Raw genomic sequence first — 16,436 nt, 5'->3', positions numbered from 1 at the left:
TCCCATACAGTGGAATGCTGAATGATGGTAATGTACAGTATGAAGGAACGGTGCAAATTCTATGTAGAAACTTTTTTACACTTTTTCTTTAATATCAAAAAAGCTATTGATAAAAGTTTGATTTTAACAGATATAAAATAATATGTTCTGCTGCTATCATTTCTAAATAGCTGTTCCAGCAGTTTCATTCAACAAACAACACACTATATGCTCACAATAAAGCTTGTTAAAGTGAAGTAACAGAATGTCAAAATTTGCCATTTCAACAATGTAACATTAAGACTATTAAAAGTCCTTTTTAATTGTTAAACATATACTAATTTACTCGGTTTTTGTAGGGCTTAATTTGTGAATAGTATGAAAATTTAGAACTCCAATACACAGTAAAATATTTTAGTTTTTATAAAATATTGTAATTTTGCTTTATGTTTATTTGAGTCAACATTTTCAAATTCAGACATTGAATTTATTACTCACTTATAGTGAAATCCTGCTGTCTTGATGTCAATGAGAGTTTTGCCATAAACTTCATTGGTTCAAGATTTCAGCCATAATCTATATTTAGGCATCTACCTGTTTGACCTGATTTTTCAGAGATAATGAACACACCCAGTTCCCAATTAAATCCATTGAAGTTTTATTTTACAAGAGTCCAAGAGTCTAATGTGGATTTAGGACCAATTTTTTAGATATTCCATAGTAATGTACTCCCATATTTAAACAACTGATGGCAGGAGTCGGCTGAATTAAGATGCTTATACTTCAACATTATGGCTAGAGTTTGTCATTGCTTCATTTCTATAGGTGTGTCCACATCTATTGCAGGTGGAAACTACACACATAAAAGTCTACAAATGTTAATGTGCCTGCCAGCAAGCAAAATGAACCTATTGCATTGGCATTTTGATGCATGGCTATGAAAATAAATGGTCTAGTTGGGTATTATTTGATTGGCTTGGGCATCTTGCCTTTGTTGTATACTAAATTATACCTAGGGGGTTTTTTTTTTCTTTTTGGTTAAGAAGTCTAGTAGGTGTTGGGTACTCTTGACACCAAGAGTTCTTAAATTGTCCAACCATAAAGTGGTTTAATATTTTTCAGTATTATATTGCATGTTGTATTTATAGCCATCCTTCTGAAATGCATCTGTCTCCTTGATTCAGTCATTTAACTGATTTTTTTCCTAAGGAAATTATGCCTTCTCTTTCAAAATGCTGGTGGTAGTGTTAGAACATTTTGTATTAACAAATTAACACAACCAATTCTTTCCTTGTATATACACGCACAATTCTTATTAGTATTATTTCAGTAATTTAGACCAACATGCTAGTTTTGGCATGATAAAACATGTTATTTAGGTTAACCTTAAAGCTTGCCTGCTTGCTTGTTTGTAGAATAGTGTTTTTGTTATTATTGTTATTCTTTAAAAACAAAAACTCAGAAATATCAGGAATGTCAAGTCTGGTCTGTCTTGGGTTTTTTTGCCAGAAAAAAGTGAGTCTCTTAAGATGTGTAGTGTGAACTCTCATAACTTAAACAGGTCAGGAGTATTAAGCCTTTAACAAAAACATTTTTTCAGCCAAATCTTCATTGTGCAATAGAGTTAAATGAGTATTAACAAACAAAACTGCCCTAATTGCACTAGGTTGAGCCAAGAAGAATGCAAGCAGGAGCAGTATACACTGTAGCTCAGAGTTGTGCCAGTATAATTTATACTCTATTTACTACTACTTAAAGTCCTGCTCTGGCAAAGAATTTAACCAGTACTTAATTAAATTTGCCTAGAATTTAACCAATACAGAACATTTATCAAAGAAGATTGCCTTCCAGTTTTGCAGAGTTCTACTTAGTAGCTAATTGAGGGGCTTAAGAATAGGAACAAGCAAGCAATTTTCATTTTCTTCTGTGATCAGAGCAAGACTTAAAATCAGATCTCTGGTGGTAAAAAAAAATTCTTAAATACCAGGGCTATAGAGTAGTTGTGGGCAATGTTTAGAATTGCATGTTTTCCTTCCTATGTTTTAAAATCACTTTTCATAGAAGAGCCCATTCCAGCAAATGGCAAATGTGAATGTCATATTTGAACATTCTACTGTTCTGCTTCACTTTAATTTGTTCTTAAAAAACATTGATTTTCAACTAGATGTTTAAATATGAATTTTATAACGACAGAAGCCAGCCTGAAGTATGATAAAAATTACATTTGATTTCAACATGCTTTTGCTACACAGACACACACAATTCAAATACTAACAGTGTAAGCATATTTCTTGTGCACGCAGAAAAAATCATAATGCATATCCAGATGCTTATTGGTAAATTATGCATTCAAATACTCTGAGAAAGATAAACTTGATCAATCAGCTTTAAGACGCCTACACGTTAGTGCAAACCTATACTCTATGGCTTGCAGTGGCTTTAAATGAAAAGCAAACTTGGAAAATTAAAGTGCAGCAAAAATGTCTATGCAGAATACTGCAGTGTATTTTTAGGCTGATGAGTTCTGAGATAATACACTTGCCACTCAAGCCAGCTTGTGATCTTCATCATGCAAGAAAGTCTTTCCTCTAGGAAATGTATTGCTCATACTTTTTTAGGGGTTGGTTCTTTCTGGTCATTTCTAATTTTATTGGTCTTTTTGGGGACTCCAAGCACTGGGCTAGTGATTTTGGTGGCGAGTTTTGGTGGACCACTCCGACCGCTGCGTCCAGCATTTTGATTTTTATTCTGGGATGTTCGCAGCTTTTGTTCTTGCAGTCTCTGTTCCCACCTCTAGAGAAATAATTTCAAGACAAAATGCTGAGTTAGAGAAAAATGTCACAATATAAAGCTATGGATAAAAAATAAGTTCAACTGTTGATACTAAAGCTGCTTCAAGAACTTAGTAGTTTACTCACCACTGCTTACAATATATCACCACTGTCAAAAGTAAAGGTTCTGATCCCAGGTTCCTTGCACTTCGCAAGTTTCCACTGATTTCAGTGATGCCCTCTTAAGAGTTAAATGAAATCAGTGGGACTTCCCTAAACATAAGAATCTGGGTGTACAGACCTCTTTGGAGGACCAATTGACTTACACTAACCAATTGATTATTTGCTTTATAGAATATATGAGATAGTGGTTATGCTAAGTAAGGCCTAGCATAATTAACAATGCACTGAAACTCCCAGAATGCTTCAAGGAGGTTGAGAAGTTAGCGACTGACATTCTGATAATCACCATCTGACCCTTGAATAGGAATGCTGACTTTATGCTAAAAATTGCAAGCAAGCAGCTTTTTTGTTGACGGAAACCGCATGGCTGAACCGCAAAAATAAAAATTAACTTTGTGTTATGCAAGCAGAGTCTGGAAAATATTATAGTTAGGTCATTAGAAATTAACATAAGAAGTGTAAAGATTATAATAAAGAGAGTATCACCTGATATTATAATATAGATGAGTTCACTAGTAACCAACAGAAGTAAGAATTAGAAATGTATATGTATACATTATCATATATAAGTAATAGTAAAGTTATGTTAGATGCCTCACTGTCAGAGTGTGGACAGTTTTGTATCTTTTGTCTAAAAAAAGATAAGGGACTCCTTTTAAATGAGCTGTTCACCAGTTCTGAGACTACTGAATCAGGCAGCCGCACCTAGCCTCCGGGTTAGAAAGCCAGGGCTTGATTTGGGAACCTCGTGAACCAACAGACCTCCTTAGTTTATGACTTTGTGAAACAATAAAAGTTTTAAATTGAACATCCAGGTCTGAGCCTGTGCTTAATTCAGTCCTTACATAATTCGGCACAAACTCACACAGAATATACCCATTTGATTTCGTTTCAGGTAAACAGAGAGCAACCCAACCCTTTTAAAGAATATATTGAAACATCATCATGTAGCAAAGTTGAGTTTATGTTCTAGTTTCTCCTTTTTATTGGGTAAGGAAAGGCAGGAAATAACCAGGCTGTTTTGGATAAGTGAGGCAAATAACTATGTAAGGTGCTGAACATTTTAGCAGAAGGACGTGTGCTGCTTTTCCTAAGCTGACAAAATATCTAGCATAATTCCTAAGAAGTTCTACAGACCAACAGAAAGTCTTATATTATTCCAGGCAGCCTATGTAGAATTTGTTTAATTGGTTATGCTTACCTTGAATCTTTTATTTAGCTGATCTTTCCATTTTTCAACTAAACAGCCATCAAGAAGCATCAGCCTGCAAATTTCAATGAGCACAAACATTCTATGTTAAAAATACAAATATCTAGTTTCCTGCATATCAGTACCTAAAACATAAAATACTTAATTTTACATACTTAGTCAGTCATTGTTGCAATTGATTTACTATAGACAAGAAATATTTTCCAAATATTTTCCAGTCCAAACAAATTGAGCCTAAATTCAAATTTTATACAAGCAAACAAACAAACAGGTTTTTTTAACATACATGTTTTTCTTCTAAAGCCTTTGTAACTCAAACAGGACAGCCTGGCATATCTAATACCTAGTGGTTGGTGGCATAGCAAGTTCGCTGAGTACCTGGAGCAGGGTTGAAGGTGGGGTGTATACCAACCATGGTAGATGGGGTGGGGGAAGTAGTATGGGGGAAGGGAAGGGAAGGGAAGTCTTACCTTCCTGGGCCGCTGCTGCTACTGCTTAGCATCAGAGTGACAGCTCCCATGGTTGGCCTTCCTTAAAACAGATCTTGGTGCCCCGTTTACTCCCTCCCCTTTCCCCCCAGTACATATAAGTTAGGAGCCAGACTCTGCCTCTTCTGGCAAAGCCTTCCTGGGGCGAAGGAATGGCATTCTGTTTAACACACTTACTCCCCCCCACCCCACCATACACTGCTGGGTGCAGTGCTGTCAGGCCTTCCCCACTGCAGGCCTTCCCCACTGCTGCAAAGGCTCCCAGTGGGGGAAAGGAACACTATTCAACTTGCCCCACTCACCATCCTTCAACCCCCAGACATACTGCTTGGTGCAGTGCAGAGCTTCCTCTGCCACAACAAAGACTAACAACAGGGGATGAAGGGATTCTGGCACCCCCTCATGGTCAACACCCAGTGGCCTTGCCCTAGTTATGCTACTGTCTAGCACCTAAGAAAAAATTTTGGAGCCTCCATTTTTACTTGCAGGTGTTCTGTAGATGAAAATTACCCTGGCTTGACCATGGGTAGAGAAGAACAATGGGCTGGCTATCTAGGCCCATGCCAATCATATCCCTTGTGATACATGTTTGATACAAATATCAATCAAATACTGTATTTACTAGAATATGAGACAACCCCCAATAATTAGATTCTATATATAGAAAATGTATAAACTTATTATAATTTTTCAGGTATAGAATCTAATTATTGGAGGCTTGACTTGATTTTATCCCTCTCCCACTGCTACAGCAGAAAAAATAAATCTGGGGGGTCAGGTAGCTCACTTGCCCTCTGTCCCATCATCTTTCTCCCCGATCCTTCCCTACTCCTTACAGTCAGACCCTGCTCTCCTTGAGAATATGGAAGTGAGGACAAAATCTGAAAACACTGGGAGCATCTACACGTGCAGTTAATGTGAAGCAATAAACCCTGTGCATATTGCACTGGGGTTTATTGCTCCCATCTACACATGCACCCATATGGCAGGAGGCACTGGGGGGGTTACCCTGTCAGCCCAGGGCTGCTCCCCCTGGCTCAGTATGCTGTGGAGGGACAGGCTGGGGCATGAGAGTGCTCCAGTACATGGCTAGCTGGCACTGAAGTACCCTCATGCCCCAGCCAGCTGGGGCAGCATCTACACGTATGCTGCTATGGTGTAAAAAACTCCACAGCAGGATAGTACTTGCATTTGCAAGTACTATCCTAGTACAGAGTTAATCAGTTTACTCCAGCCTAATAGCATACATACATGTAGATGCATGACATTTAATGTGGAGCTAATTAGCCCACTCTGCAGTAAAGATCTCATATAGACATGCCCCTAGACCTGTACCTGTAGTACAGATACCCATAAACTTAGTTCATGCAAAATTCTGACGATTTTACCTTTTCTGAAACTGCTGCAAGTTTTAGCACAGGTACCCCATAAACATACTTTTAAGAAGCATATTTATACCTACATATATATATATAGTACAAACTATGCATGATATTAGTTCAAACCCAAAAGGCTCATGATTTACCATACAGTTCTTTGGACTGGGCCCCAGCAGAGTCAAGAGCATTTGAAGCCAGGGTGACCTCACAGCATGGCTCAGTATGTATATATACTCCAGATATCCCCAACAAAGGATCCATGTGTTAAATAGCGTCCCACTCATGACTGGAACTAGGTGTTTTAGGATCTCCAAAAAAATATATGCAGATGAGGTGCAGGGCAACCTGGTCCACCTCCACCACATGGAGGGGAACTGCACTAATTATATGTGACAGGCTGAGAGGCAACATAGGGATTCTGGGTGAACCGTTTGTGGCCTATTTGGAACTCTCTGATGATGTTTGCCAGACATTTAAGGCTGACAAAGATACAGGAATCACTGGAAATGGGAAAGAACACTGCAGCTCAGATGCAGGAGTGTAGAGGAAGTAAAAAATGTATTTAGTGTAGTGGCCCACCATGACTTGAAAAAGCTGGAACTGAGGAGGACTTCACTCCATGGAAATGGTATATTATTCAGATGAACTGCACTATCCTATCCTAGCAGTAGGTTTTTATCAGTATGCTTGCCCAATCTGGGCCATGTGTTTTATAGTCATGCTCAGTGTTGGCTGCAAAGAATCCGTTTCATAATTGGTTTCTATTACTGGGCTCATGCTGCTTTTGAAAGCAATTTAATGACAAACAACATGTTTAAAGAGTTTTCTTTGTATGCAAATAGAAGACAAGGGGCTTTTTCCCCTATGCTGATTGGGAAAAAACCTCATCTTGTATTCAAGTAAATATGGCATGAAGGTAAATAAATTATTCTTGCTATGTAAGACAATACAAGGCCCAATTATTTCAGCCACTGCAAGGAAAGCTAGAAACTGGATGACTCGAAATGTCAAATGTCGGAGCTGGCCTGTAGCCTGACTCAGTACTGGCTGGAACACATGGATTAAACTGGTGGGAAATACTGGTTCTGAATTTATGTGGCTCCCATGATCCATCACCTGCCACTTCAGCTGGGAAATTCTACCATGCATACTGTGCACTCTGATATACTGATTTCATTGGTATTTGTTTGTGATTAGTATGTTAGCTAGTATAGGCTAGTATCTCACACAATTTGTTAAGCTAGCTGACCCAGTGATCTGACCCAGTATTACAATCGTTGTGCTTCTTTGTTCCTAAGCACAAGTAAATTATGGAGGTATAAAGACTTGATATGATACTACTTTGTCTAATGGTTTGTTTATCTTATATAACTATTTTACAAATGTTTCAGAAATATTAAAGATATATGGTATATCTCATCCTGTAAAGTTGGCTAGCATTAGTACAATATAATAAGAAAGACAGGCCTCAAAAAGTGAAAACAATAGTAACAAAATTTTGGAAGCTTCAGAAAAGGTCTAAAATATTTTCACCTAAAATCACAACCTCACCTCCTTAAAGTATAACATGTCACAGTCTAGACATAAGTATGCTGTCACTTTGGAACACTGGGATTTCCAACTCTCCACACTTCTATGCAGCACCCCTTTCAAGCCTTACTTGTTCATGAGATATGGAACCTAATAGCTATTGACTTTCCTGGTCAATATAATACTATCTTTTTTCAGACTTCGTAGATTTCAGCTAAGACACGTGTTAGCCAGCTGAATAAAGCAACACGGTGCTATCAATAAGCACAATTTAATGTGATACTTAACTGCTAAGCAAGGATCTGTACTGTCTCATATAGGGCCCAATTCTCCAACTGCCTTGTTACCTGTGCATCAGTGCAAAATGGGTATAAAATGCTACTTGTGCTGACAGCATTTGCAGCCATGTTCAAGACAGTGGAGAATGAAGCTAATATAATACTTAAGTACGCTGTACTAGTCATGCTTACTATGAATGAAGTTGTAACATGATATATTCTTAAGGGCTTACATTTTGTCCAGAACAAATTACAAGGTAGAATCCTAGCCGCATTGAAGTCAAGCAGTGATTTGCCATTGACTTCCCTGGAGCCAGGATTTCACTCATTATGACTTCTGACATTTGAAAAAGCCACTGTAAATGAAACCATTCTGTTTACATACCAGTGAGTTCAACAGGAAACACATATAATGGTTTGTGCTTTCTTTTTTCAAATGCATTTTAGTTCAGTATATGAAATTAAAAACCTCAATGCCCTTTACAAATCATCCACAACATATTTGCTGAATTGTTTGTTTTTCCATTGTAATTGAAAAGCAGATTGCAATCTGTCTGTGATAATAAAAATTTCCTATACATATGAGATCCTAGAGGTCATGCCACAGGAAAAAGTTGGAGGTTAAAACTGGGTTCTAAACTCAGTTTTGACACATCTAATTTGTGATTCTTTTCACCCATCTGTGCCTTACAGCCCCTGTCTATAAAATTTGGCATTGCAACAAAGATTTCCTAAAAATTAACTTATCTTAAAGTATTTTCAGATCCTTAGGGAAAAGATGCTATGTAAATTTAAAATATTATTAATATGAACTTGTACAAAAATCTTTGTTAAGTTTTAATAAAGTTACTCCAATAATTAATATAATCTTTATACTAACTACATAGAGGTTAGTATACATAACCCATTAAACTTCTTTATGTAACTGTTCTATGATCCTTACATTTTGGATTTTCAATTAACAATATTGTCCCACAAAAATCCAGTGTACACAGTTTCCAAACAACCTTGACTTCAACCACAAGCACATATTTACCTGTTGCTATCTGAAATCATGGATTTGCAGGGATTATATATATTTCCACTATTTGTCCCCTTTCTTTTAAATTTGATTAAATAGATCCTTGTACAACACTATAGTTTCTTACCTGGAATGCCATTCATAACACATGATCAGGACATCTTGCTTTGGTTGAAGAGGTGGACACTGGCAGGATGAATTTGTAATAAGAGGCACTTGTGACCGAGGGATAAGTGTTGAGGACTTCAGTATGTCTTTCACTTCAACCACTGTCGTTACTTCATTGCAGCTCCTTCTTTCCACTTCCTTTACTTTAGCATGAATAACTGCAGTTTGAAAAGTATATAAGCAAGGACAAGATTTAAGGAATACTCAGGATTTCAGGAAATATAATTTAAAACTAAATAAAGCTTTTTCATATCATATAAGCTCCTGCTTAAGTTGTAAACTGAGGCAAGAACCATTTCTTCTTATGTGTGTATGCACATGGCCCAGGGCACAGGAACCTGATTCTAACTGGCTTTTCAACCTGATTCTCAAAACATAAAGTTGAGCATGTCCCTGTTGCTGGTTCGTTCCTATCCTGCAAACCATTACCCTATAGACAACCCACTATAGACAACCCCGTGGCCTCCAACGATTCTAACTCACAGAAGTAAGTTGTTTGTTCATTCCCAACATATTATTATTTATGGTTACTTTGACATATTTACATTATGACATAGAGATTTACTATGAAACCCATTGTCCTTTCAATAATAAAACCATTCAAACTTCTGAAGGTTAGCTTATGTCTAGAAATGAGATTGTCAAAACCTCAAGGTGTATGTTAAGAATTTCAGATGCCTTAAAAATGAGTATGGGTCTAAATAAAAAGTAGCGTACATAGCTAAGGGGTTTCAAAATGTACATAGTTAATACTGTTTCTTCCTTTAAATGAAAGTCATTGAAAAATTCTTGCAAAAGCATTATCCTGCCTTGATATTGGATTATATTTTAAGAGAACAGGTACACAAATTAAATAGTCACTGAAACTTGTTTCCCTAGCTGTAGAAAGGAGAAACACATGGTGACATTTGGGTTCTGTACTGCTAAGCATCTGAAGAACACTGCAAAACTTCATAGATTTTAAAAGAGGCAATTCACTCCTTCAGTGAGAGGGTTCTGATCAAACTTACATCAGGGGTTTTAAGAAGAGCCTGCAAATCCTTTTCAGAAAGTTATTTTCTCAATAAACTGCATTAGTAACTGGTAAATTCCAGAAATACAGCAAGATATTTTACGGAAGATCTTGCCATTTTATCATCTCTATTATGAATGGAAAATAGAAAGTCTGCTGCCATCAGACTGATGGGAAACGCCTGTATCAGATGACACATTTTCCAAGCCAGCTTGTGCTTTCTTCACATACACAAAATTCCTATTGAAAGTGACAGGTGTTTTTGAGTGAGTGGGGAAGGATTGGCTCTTACTGAAAGACTTCTTTTACAGGACTCAGCACTCAGGTGAGTCCAGCATGAGGAAAAATAGAAGAACAGGGAAGTCAAATGACAGAGACTGGGCAGGTCTACACATTCATTAATGTGCCATAGTTACTGCACTAAATATTAGGTTTAGTACTTGTATCAAATGAAAATAGGTAAAGACTTATTATAGGTAAAAACTTATTATATACTTCCTAAAAAAGCATTTTGTTGCTGGGAACAGTTTAAAAAAAATAAAATAAAATCAGAACAAAAGCCAATTGTGTTAACCAATTGTGATTTTTTTTGTATTTAACCAGTTGTGATTGGTTCATTGTGATTTTTTTGTTTGTTTGTTTGTTTTTAACAGCCTGGCCCAAATCATCAGAAAGATATGTTGGTTATATATATTATTCTAAACCAGATTTTCAGCAAAATAAGAATTTGATTCGATATTTCCCCTGTATTTTCTCCCTATTCCTCTTCTGATAGTAAATTACCTATTGATTTTGGAAAAGGAACTCTAAGAACCTCAAAGCTAAAATCTTGATTGTAGACATAATGAATGCAATGTGATGCTTTCAGTTTCTCTAAAGGCAGAACATGAATCTGCAAGCTTCATTCAGATAAACTCATGCTGAAGCACATTTCATGTTAAGTTGCTTAAAGTACAGTCATTTTAAGTTGCTGCTTTTTCATGCATTTTAGACAAATGCAGATAATGCAGAAGTTCAGTGTTCTACCAGTTCATAGCCTTAGCTTCACCAAAGTGCAATGATTTAATACAAATGCGTTTACCAATGGTAAATGCCCATTTCTTTTTACGAAGGGCCTCCTGACTTCACGTAAGTGTTTGTTTAAACCTTGAAGATGTAAGCAACTAACCTGATCATGTAATCTGATACAAATATATCATGTTATAATGTTTATTGTAATAAAACCTAACATCCATATTTTGTAATAAATGAATTCCAGTAACACCCCTCCCAGAAACAGCACCTGTAGATTGTTATAAATTATATTAGTACATGAGAAATCCACTGTTGATTTTACAGACTTTATTACTAAAAGGTAAAAAATATAAATAGTTTTTCTTACTAACTTGTGTTTAGAAATTATTTTTAGAGATCAAAACATGTATATTGCCTCTGTGTCATGCCATGTATAATAAAAGTCATGAGCCAGGTCCTCAGCTGGTAAAAACTGTTACAGCAACATTGACTTTAAATGATCTCTAGCAACTGACACAACTTGAGTATCTGATCATATGATTGTAATGGCTAGCATGCAAAATATAGTAAATTTTATGATGACCGAAAATAAGTCTATGACATAATTTGTAAGTAAATAACAAAGTTGCTTTTCTAGCTTTCCTTGCCTCTTCACTTTCATTCCTTTCATATAAACTCTTTTCAGCTGGTTGGAACTGCAAAATTGTATTTACATGGCCAAAAAAGATTCCAGTTTCCCTGACAAAGAAAAATAAACACTGCCATCCTCAAAGTCTCCAGCTGTTTTGTGCATCTAAATACATTAATCACCTCAGGTAAATTTGTTAATATAGTAACAGACTTTTTTTCCTCTCAATTCTTCTAAACAATCTCGTTGTCCCACTAAATTGTATTAGGAAAATCTTTTATTATAGAAACACTGCACCACCCTGGTGAGTTTTAATGACTGAAAAGCTCTAGAGATTTGCTATTTGCTATTTTAAGGAAAACAAAGTGAGATGTTTCCAAGGTAAACAATTTTTTATAGTCTCAGAGAATGGTGTGCATTTATGACTAATTTATTGGTTTGCTACAATTGATAGACCCGCTTCTTTTCGTTTTAAATTATTTGCCCTCATAACGCAATAATACCAAACACAGCAGCTGAAAAAAAAAACCTGTAAGAACATAAGAACTGCCATTTACTGGGCCAGACCATAGGTTCATCTTGCCCAGTATTCTGTGTCATAGTAGCAGAGTGGATGAGAAAAGGGAGAGTAAACTGGGTAGGACCGGGGTGTGTTTTTTCACTGATCCTTTCTCCCTGTAGCTTCCAGCATTTTAAGGTCTAGGAAATTCTGATTCGGAGCCTGTATCCATAACTCCCATGTTCAATAGCTACTAATGCCCCTTTCCTCCAAGAATTTGTCCAGTCCCATTTTGAATCTGGCTAAACTGCCAGCTTCCACAATATTTGGTGGCAATGAATTCCATGCTTTAATGAGTTCACACGCTGTGTGAAAAAGAACTTCCTTTTGTTAGTTTGAAGCATACACCTACTAGTTTCATGTTATGACCCTCTAGTTCTTGTATTGTGAGAGAGAATAAATAATAAATACCTATTTATTTTAAACTCTTATCATGCCTCACCCCCTCCCCATCTCAAACCCCCTCAAGGAAACTTTGACATGATTTCCCTGCTGCACTTACTGTAGCTGTAGTTCTTGGTCAGGTATGTTGCTAGGGTTGGCTTTATCTTTTTGCACTTGCAGCGATCTTTAAACAAACAGGAAAAAAGCATAGGGAAAATGTGAATTGACACTATGTCAAGCATAGGATTTTTTTAAGGGAGTGATGAATCAGTAGGAGACGCACCATGGTTTACATTCTTGCAGTCAAATTCTTGAGGTCTTTCTTGGACCATCACATCCTGAGTAAAATCCATCCACTTCACATCTGAAAACACAAGATAGAAACTGCACTCAAGCCATGCCAAGAACCCAGCACATGACAACAAAGAAAAGCCCCATTGTGAATAAACAGATTAAAATAATTTTTGAAAGTTGTGCAGGTACTTTAGAAAGGGATGATCTGTCCTTGAGCTGGGGACTGGACTAGATGACCACCTCCTGAGGTTCCTTCCAGTCTTATTTTTCTATGATTCTATGAAAAAGAAACCCACAGGCATCCTACTTAGCTTCTACAATAGTCATCTCCTGCAATCAGCCTGCTGGCTCCATCATCCCTGGAAGCGCTTGTCTGCGGGAGGTCCCCTGCTTGCCCTAACAGCCCTTGAAGCTGCATCAAGTGATGCCGACAGGGTTTCAGCTGGGGACTGCCAGTGGGTCCCTAGAAGCTGCATTAAGTGGCCAGTGATGCTGGCAGGAGTTCAGCTAGGGTTTCATGGACATAGGGCATACTTGGACTCACCACGCTGCCAGCTTGCCCCTAGCTCCCATCTTCCAGGCTAGTAAGAGGCACTAGGAGAGGGCAGCTCTTCTCCCTGATCTGCTTCTCGGGGCCCTACCAAGGGGAAGCCAATGGCTCTTTACCTAGCTGGATTTGTCTTGGAGTTTCAGAGATGTTTGGAAGAAGGGCCAGATCAGCATTTCTCAACCTGTGGGTTGTGACCCGAAAGTAGGTCCCATGAATATATGAAAGGGTTGTGAACAAACTTTTAAAATGGATTAACAAACATTAAAAGTGGATTTGCCTTGAAAGGAGAAAAATGTTTGGCTTTCCCTTTGCAGGCTGGCAGAGTTCCCCTCAGTGCTGTAGCAATGAAGTTTGGCACCCAGGGCAAAGCCTGAAGTGGCAGCCTACCCTCAGCCCGGGAGTGAACGCAGAGGCAGGAACTGCCCTTCCCCTGTTTCCATGTCTCCCCAAATGAGCTGCTCATGGTTGTGTCCTGTCCCAGCTGAGCAGCACCTGTTGGCGCCCTTTTGTTTTGGCTTGCCCCTAGGGTAGCCATCATAGAGGACATTTACATTTTCTGCTACTCTGTCCTCTATCAGGGCCAGCCCATCCTATACTGTGAAACCTACGGCCGCAGGGGACTCCAGAGCTAAGTGGCCTCCTGCATCCGGCCGCTCGCCATACCTCTCCCTGCCTCCCCCGCCTCTGCTGGCAGCTTCTTTGGGGCAGGGGCCCCAAAACTTTCTTGCAGGGGGCCCCGAAGAATTGTGGGCCGGCCCTGTTCTCTATAGATACGAAACCTGGTGCCTGTATGTCCTCTATTTTTATCTTGAAGGGACACTGTGAATTTTCACTTGAGAAAAGTAGAAGACATAAAGGTGCTGGGTTTTGTCTCAGTAGAGGACGGAGGACAATCGGACAACACAGGAAAAGTGCAATGTGGGAACAGGAGAGGTGTAATGTGGCTAAGCGCCCTGTGATGGCCACCCTACTCGCCCCCCTCTGCTACCGCACTGGTTCCCCAACACTGGGAGACCAGGGGCGGGAGCGAGGGGACTGGGCACGGATGTGAACAAGTGGGACCTGGTACAAAAAAGGCTGGCAAGCGGGCGAAGCTGCGCCCCAGGAGAGCGGCTCTGCCAGCGCTGGCTGTGTGAGGGGAGAGGTCCTCCTGCCGGCTGAGCCAGGGGTGCTGCCCCAGCGCCGCGCCCGCGCCCGCGCCCCCGCCTCACCCGCCGGCAGGTCCGTGACGATGGCCTCAGGGGAGATGCACACGCCGCGGTCGTACACGGGCAGGTCCTCGCAGGCCAGGCTCTCGGGCCAGCTGTGGTTGTAGCGCTTCATGAGCGGCTCGCAGCCGTCGCGGGCGCGCTGGCACACGGACTTGCAGGGCTTGATGGGGTCGTAGAGGAACTCCAGCGTGCAGATGGGCGCGTACATGGCGCAGAGGAAGAAGCGGAGCACGGGGCTGCAGCCGGTGGCCACCAGCTCCTCGTACTGCTCGCTAGCCAGGACGGCGTTCTCCTGCGTGCTGTGGTGCAGGTGGTTGGGCATCCGCGTGATGTTCCAGGGCATGGCCCGGCACATGGGGATGCGCACGGCCTCGCACGGGGCGCCCGCGCCCGCCCGCAGCCCCAGCGCCAGCACCGCCAGCGCCGCCAGCATCTGCCCGGCCGCCGCTCAGCTCCTCCTGGCTCCCGGCGGGCTCCCCGCAAGGGCGACGCGAGCTCGGGCCCCGGAGCGGTCCTCTCGCCTCCGGGCTCACGGCATCCGCGGACAGCCATGCAGAGGGTAGGGCCGGATTTATACCAGTGCCCCGGGTGACGTGGGGGCTGAGCCTGCTTCTCTGGCAGCATCATTCATTTGGGATGTGTGTGTTTCTTTTCAGACACAGTGACATCACCTCCACTCACTCGGCTTAATCCCCCGGCGACATCACTACGCTTCTCAGTGTGTTGCAGTTTGGAGCCGTGCAATAAATTCCTGCCAGAGGAAGAGAGGAGAGAATAAAAGAAAGAGAAAAGGGAAGAGGGAAAAGCAAAGAAACAAAAGCAAAAGGAAAAGAAAAGCAAAAGAAAGGAGAAAAGAAAAGAAAGGCAAAAGAAAAGGAAAAAAAGAAAAGAAAGGGAAAAGAAAAGAAAAATAAGGCGGGGGGGAAGTAAAAGAAAAGCAAGTGCTTCCCTCATCTCTCTCCCTCTTTGGTCTACAAATTCAGATGCAAGTTAAGAAGAAAGGGAGGGGAAGAATAACTGAGCAAAGAACCAAGGGCTTTTTAATCAGGGCTGAACTCCCATATTTTCAGTAAGAAACTTTTGCAGCTTTTGGAGGGAAACACCCCCCCACCCCACCCCTGTTATTTTATCTGTGGCCTGTAGGGGGTTAGGGAGCTAACTGTTTCAATAGCCCAAAATGTCCGTGCTACACACAGCACTGGAAACACAAGCTGGGAAGTAGGTTGGGTTGTACTGGCTGGGGTGACAGCAGCTGATCCGAGCTGGGGACCGAAAACTTCAGTGCAGGACTCCAAGAGTCCCCCGTCACTGCTGCTGTTTAAGAAACGAGCACAAGAAACTGTAAGGGCAGAGATTTAAAATTAAGATTTAGTGTTTTAAATCACTAAACACTAGAGGGTCACAAAGGGCTTTATAATACCCAAAGGGCTATATCACAAAAACCCTGCAGACTATCTACACGCCAATAGTTTTAGCCCTTTCAGTAGGAGAAAGCCTTTCATGCCATGTAAGTCTTCCCTTACCTCATGGTAATTCAGACCTGAACCCTGTGTTCAGTGGAGTTGTTCCAGATTTACACCTAATTAAAAAAGAGCTGAATGTGACTCTGTATGGATAGAGACCTAATTCTGCCCTTATGGGTGACTGGTGCCACCTTAGTTGGGAAGGGGGGCACGTGCCCCCTCAGCGACCAGTCAGCAACCAGGGGGAGGTACCCCCACAGCCAAACTTGCTAATGGGGAGGGGTCCCCCACAGCTGATCGCAAGGTGGCCGATT

The 16,436-nt window shown here is 40.4% G+C and overlaps 1 protein-coding gene across 1 annotated transcript; it reads right to left on the bottom strand.

The window, feature by feature from the left end:
* On the bottom strand, window positions 1–15,131 carry SFRP4 (secreted frizzled related protein 4). Its single transcript, XM_090050111.1, has 6 exons — window positions 14,660–15,131; window positions 12,888–12,968; window positions 12,723–12,788; window positions 8,967–9,165; window positions 4,135–4,198; window positions 1–2,772 (listed from the first exon to the last, which is right to left on the bottom strand). The coding sequence occupies exons 1-6, from the start codon at window positions 15,090–15,092 to the stop codon at window positions 2,584–2,586; spliced, it is 1,032 nt and encodes a 343-aa protein (XP_089906237.1). The 5' UTR covers window positions 15,093–15,131; the 3' UTR covers window positions 1–2,583.
* Between the last annotated feature and the right edge of the window lie 1,305 nt (window positions 15,132–16,436).

This window comes from Crocodylus siamensis, chromosome 5 (genome assembly GCF_052110815.1).
Source record: "Crocodylus siamensis isolate JL-2025a chromosome 5, ASM5211081v1, whole genome shotgun sequence".
In the NCBI taxonomy this organism is placed as follows: domain Eukaryota; kingdom Metazoa; phylum Chordata; order Crocodylia; family Crocodylidae; genus Crocodylus; species Crocodylus siamensis.
The sequence above is the reverse complement of the archived record's forward strand: the minus strand, read 5'-3'. Positions and strand labels throughout refer to the sequence as shown.